At 51.1% G+C, this 3,639-nt stretch overlaps 1 protein-coding gene across 1 annotated transcript; it reads left to right on the plus strand.

The window, feature by feature from the left end:
* Window positions 1-934: 934 nt before the first annotated feature.
* LOC119314384 (pathogenesis-related protein PRB1-3-like) lies at window positions 935-2,118 on the plus strand. Its single transcript, XM_037589104.1, has one exon. It carries the CDS (start codon window positions 1,106-1,108, stop codon window positions 1,745-1,747), a length of 642 nt encoding a protein of 213 aa, XP_037445001.1. The 5' UTR covers window positions 935-1,105; the 3' UTR covers window positions 1,748-2,118.
* Window positions 2,119-3,639: the final 1,521 nt, after the last annotated feature.

A 3,639-nucleotide genomic window follows, 5' to 3' on the forward strand; every position in this document is an offset into this window, starting at 1 on the left:
TGCCATTCCAGCAGTAGCCCGGAGCGCTGGCGGTGGAGACACGTACCACAACCGAGCGAGCCGGCGGTTGGCTGGGCGTTGCCATGCACCATCCGAGATTTGGCGGCGTCCGCGGAGAACGCTCTCGGAGGAGACACGTACGCACGCAACGCCAAGCTCCTCAGCCCCCCATGCACGGAGCGGTTGGTCACGTCACGCCGCGCGCACCCACCACACGTCCTTCACACAGTGGCTGCACGGGGGAGCGGAGCTGGACCCCCGGGCATGGCAGGGGCAGCTAGCGATGCCGGCCTGTGACCGGTGGTGCGCGCTCGTGACTGTGGAAGCGTCTTGAAATGAAACCGGTCGGTACCGACCGTGGTCACGGGCCAAGCTCGCTGCATCGCCTTGGTAAAGCTATCGAATGTGATCACCGATCAGTACAAGTATCGCATGGGGAAAATGTGTGAATCTCGCAGTCGAGTCTTACCGACGACATGGCAGTTATGCGGTAGTGAGTGCTGATCCACGGATCCACCTACCCGTCCTACGTACCTCTGGCAACCCCAGCGGTCAACACTGTGCCATAAACGCTCTGTCCGTGGGAATGTAGCAGTACGTGGTAGTACCACGATCCACACGGTCACGGAAATTTACACAAGCACCTAGTGCATGCATACGTAGGAATGTTTCGTCCTCGCAGAATCCATGTCGCCACGACCCAAGTTGGAGTAGCACACAAGATGACACAACGGAAATACTTCACAGATGATACAGCGCTGAACGACATTCAACGATGGCTAATTCAGCCGTTAGCTGCTGCTTTAGCTTTATTCATGGATGGCTTGATATGCATGTCGTGCATGTATCGTCGGGTAAATGTCGTCCATGTAGCAGTGCTCATGACACAACCCAGCTTGATGAAATGCAATTATCAAGCGGCCGCCGCTCTCACGGTCACGGGCGCGCGCCCAATGCAAAAGACAAACGAATCGCCTGTTGCTCTGTGTCTGTGAGCTCGCAGTACATATATTTTTGGGTCGCTTCATCCAATCCCAGCTCTGCCCCAGAACGCACCCACACTCCACTGACCACTACTCTGGAGAATCAGGGGGAGTGAGAAACCATGAAGCCTCTCGCCGCTCTGCTCGTCTCCAGCCTCCACATCCATTGCCTTTGCCTACTACTCCGGGGAGCACATGCCACGGCGCCGGCGCCGGGAGCCCACCACAAGTACAACGCGACGGTGTACAACGCCTCGGCAGCGCGGTGCGCGGACTGCGACGGCGGGGGAGACGGCGCCGCGGCCGGCGCGGCGCTGGGCGGCCTCGGCGCGTGGGCGGAGGCGGCGGAGTTCCTCTACTACCACAACGCGGTGCGGATGGCGCGGTGGGAGCTGCCGCTGGCGTGGTCGCCGCGGCTGGAGTCGTACGCGCGGTCGTGGGCGTCGCAGCGCCGGGCGGACTGCGCGCTGCGGCACTCGTTCCCGGAGGGCCAGTTCGCGCTGGGCGAGAACATCTTCTGGGGCGGCGCCGGCGCGGCGTGGCGGCCCGGGGACGCCGTCAAGGACTGGGCGGCGGAGGGCGTGGACTACTCGTACGCCGCCAACGCGTGCGCGCCCGGCCGGGAGTGCGGCCACTACACGCAGATCGTGTGGCGCCGCACCGCCTACGTCGGCTGCGCGCGCGTCGTCTGCGACGACGGCGGCGTCTTCATCACCTGCAACTACTACCCGCCGGGGAACGTCGTCGGGGAGCGGCCCTACTGACCCGGCCCGCCGGCGAGCTGCGGCGCGACATTCTAGGAGCATATACTACTGCCATATGACACTGGCCTCAGCGCTGTCTGTCATGGCAGTGTTGTTCCTGTCGAGACTCTAGGAGCATATTGTAAACTACTCCAATTTGAGAGCAGATAATGATAGTGTCACCGTCGTGACTGAATTGAGTGTGACAAATAGAGATGGATGTACGTAACTCAATGTCATTGCTGTGACTGAATGAGCTGAAATTTTTAGACTTGGATCACTGAATTGGAAGTCGTCGTAATCTGCAGGTGGCAGGAGGGAACTGATTTAAACTGTAGCATAACTGAACATTACAGAATGGCAAATGTTGCCATAATCAGAAGTTGAGTGAAGATTGGCTTTGTAATCTTCATTGCTTGTTTAGACTCTCAACTTAGATAGAGAACTGATTTCAACTGTAACATAACTGAACATTACAGAATGGCAAAGTGTTGCCATAGGCAGAAGTTGATTGGCCTTGTAATCTTCATTGCGGATATTTGTCTTTCTAAATATCTAGAAAGACAAATATTTAGGAACGGAGGGAGTTGAACACAATTGTTATTACCAACATATAGGCTGCCTGTGCATGTGCATCATCATTCCCCAACTCCTCCCCAAACCGCGATCTAACTTTGTTTATCTATTTTTTTCTTAGTCATGTGCGTCTCATCGAGCCAAGTTATTTGTCGTTTTGATTTTTTCGCTCCAACCTCCATTTTTTTAGGCTACATTAATCAAAGAGTCTTTTGGTGGACTAACATTTGTGGGAACTGTACATGGATATACTTGTAATTGCTTGTACATGCATTGTTTTTTTTTTCAGTTTGCTTACCAAGGATGTTAACAGTGTTGTCTACAACACGGTGCATTCTAGAAAGTTGGCTGCTCAATCTGAAAATTTTGTGGGACATAAATCCATAGCGAAGCACTGCATTCATATTTGTTTCTTTTATCATATTGATTACCTTGTTGTCCTATATTGTTCCACTATGTGCTTCTCGTGCCCATCACTTTAACACATATTATGAAGGTAATGACTTGATATTCATCAAACCAAGATACGAGCATGAGCACACAATGTACCAGTTTTATCAAGTTGTCGGCAGCTGCATGCAAGTATTTGCTTCGAAGGGTCAACGGTAACTCTATAGTCATGGACAATAAGTGTTTACCCTTATAAATCTCTCAATCATGTTCTCTGGTCCCTTAAATTGGAGAACAAGCATTATGAATGCCAAGGATAATCAACCTAATAACCAGTCATCAAACTAATCCCACAAGATTATCAAGATAAGGAACATGGACAAACACATCTTACCAACCCCTTACATCTCCCATGCCCAGGGGAATTACTCGCGGATGAGAGGTAAATAATAACAAAACACATAGATCAAATAAAAGGAATCATCTCGGTTTTATGGTAGTTTGTCACAAAGATGAATGATTAACCATATTAGGATCTCTAGGTCAAAGTATGAATACAGTTTATGAACCTTAAGCTTATAAGTTGGAATCTTTCTCTAATGGTGGTGTTGTCGGTCATGTAATGGAGGATGTCGGTGTAAAGGAACCGGAATGGATAAGGGTGGAGCGATTCTCCCCTGGATCTCTCTTCCTCTGCTCTGGTTGTTGTCTTTGCCTCCCCCGTTGTTCTGTTGTGTGTCTCCTAGCTACGGAAGTTGCTAGTCTAGATGAGGGGAAGGCGACGGCTCTTAGTACGACCAACTATACAAGCAGTCACGCTCATATGACGTGTCTTCTTCTCTTATATTGACGTGATATGCAGTTTGTTCCTAAGAGAAAAATATATATTTCCCCCTCAATCACCCAAGTATGGTTTTATATCCTTCTAGAAGTATCTGGTCCTGAAA

The sequence above is a fragment of the Triticum dicoccoides genome, chromosome 6A (genome assembly GCF_002162155.2).
Source record: "Triticum dicoccoides isolate Atlit2015 ecotype Zavitan chromosome 6A, WEW_v2.0, whole genome shotgun sequence".
Lineage (NCBI taxonomy): Eukaryota > Viridiplantae > Streptophyta > Magnoliopsida > Poales > Poaceae > Triticum > Triticum dicoccoides.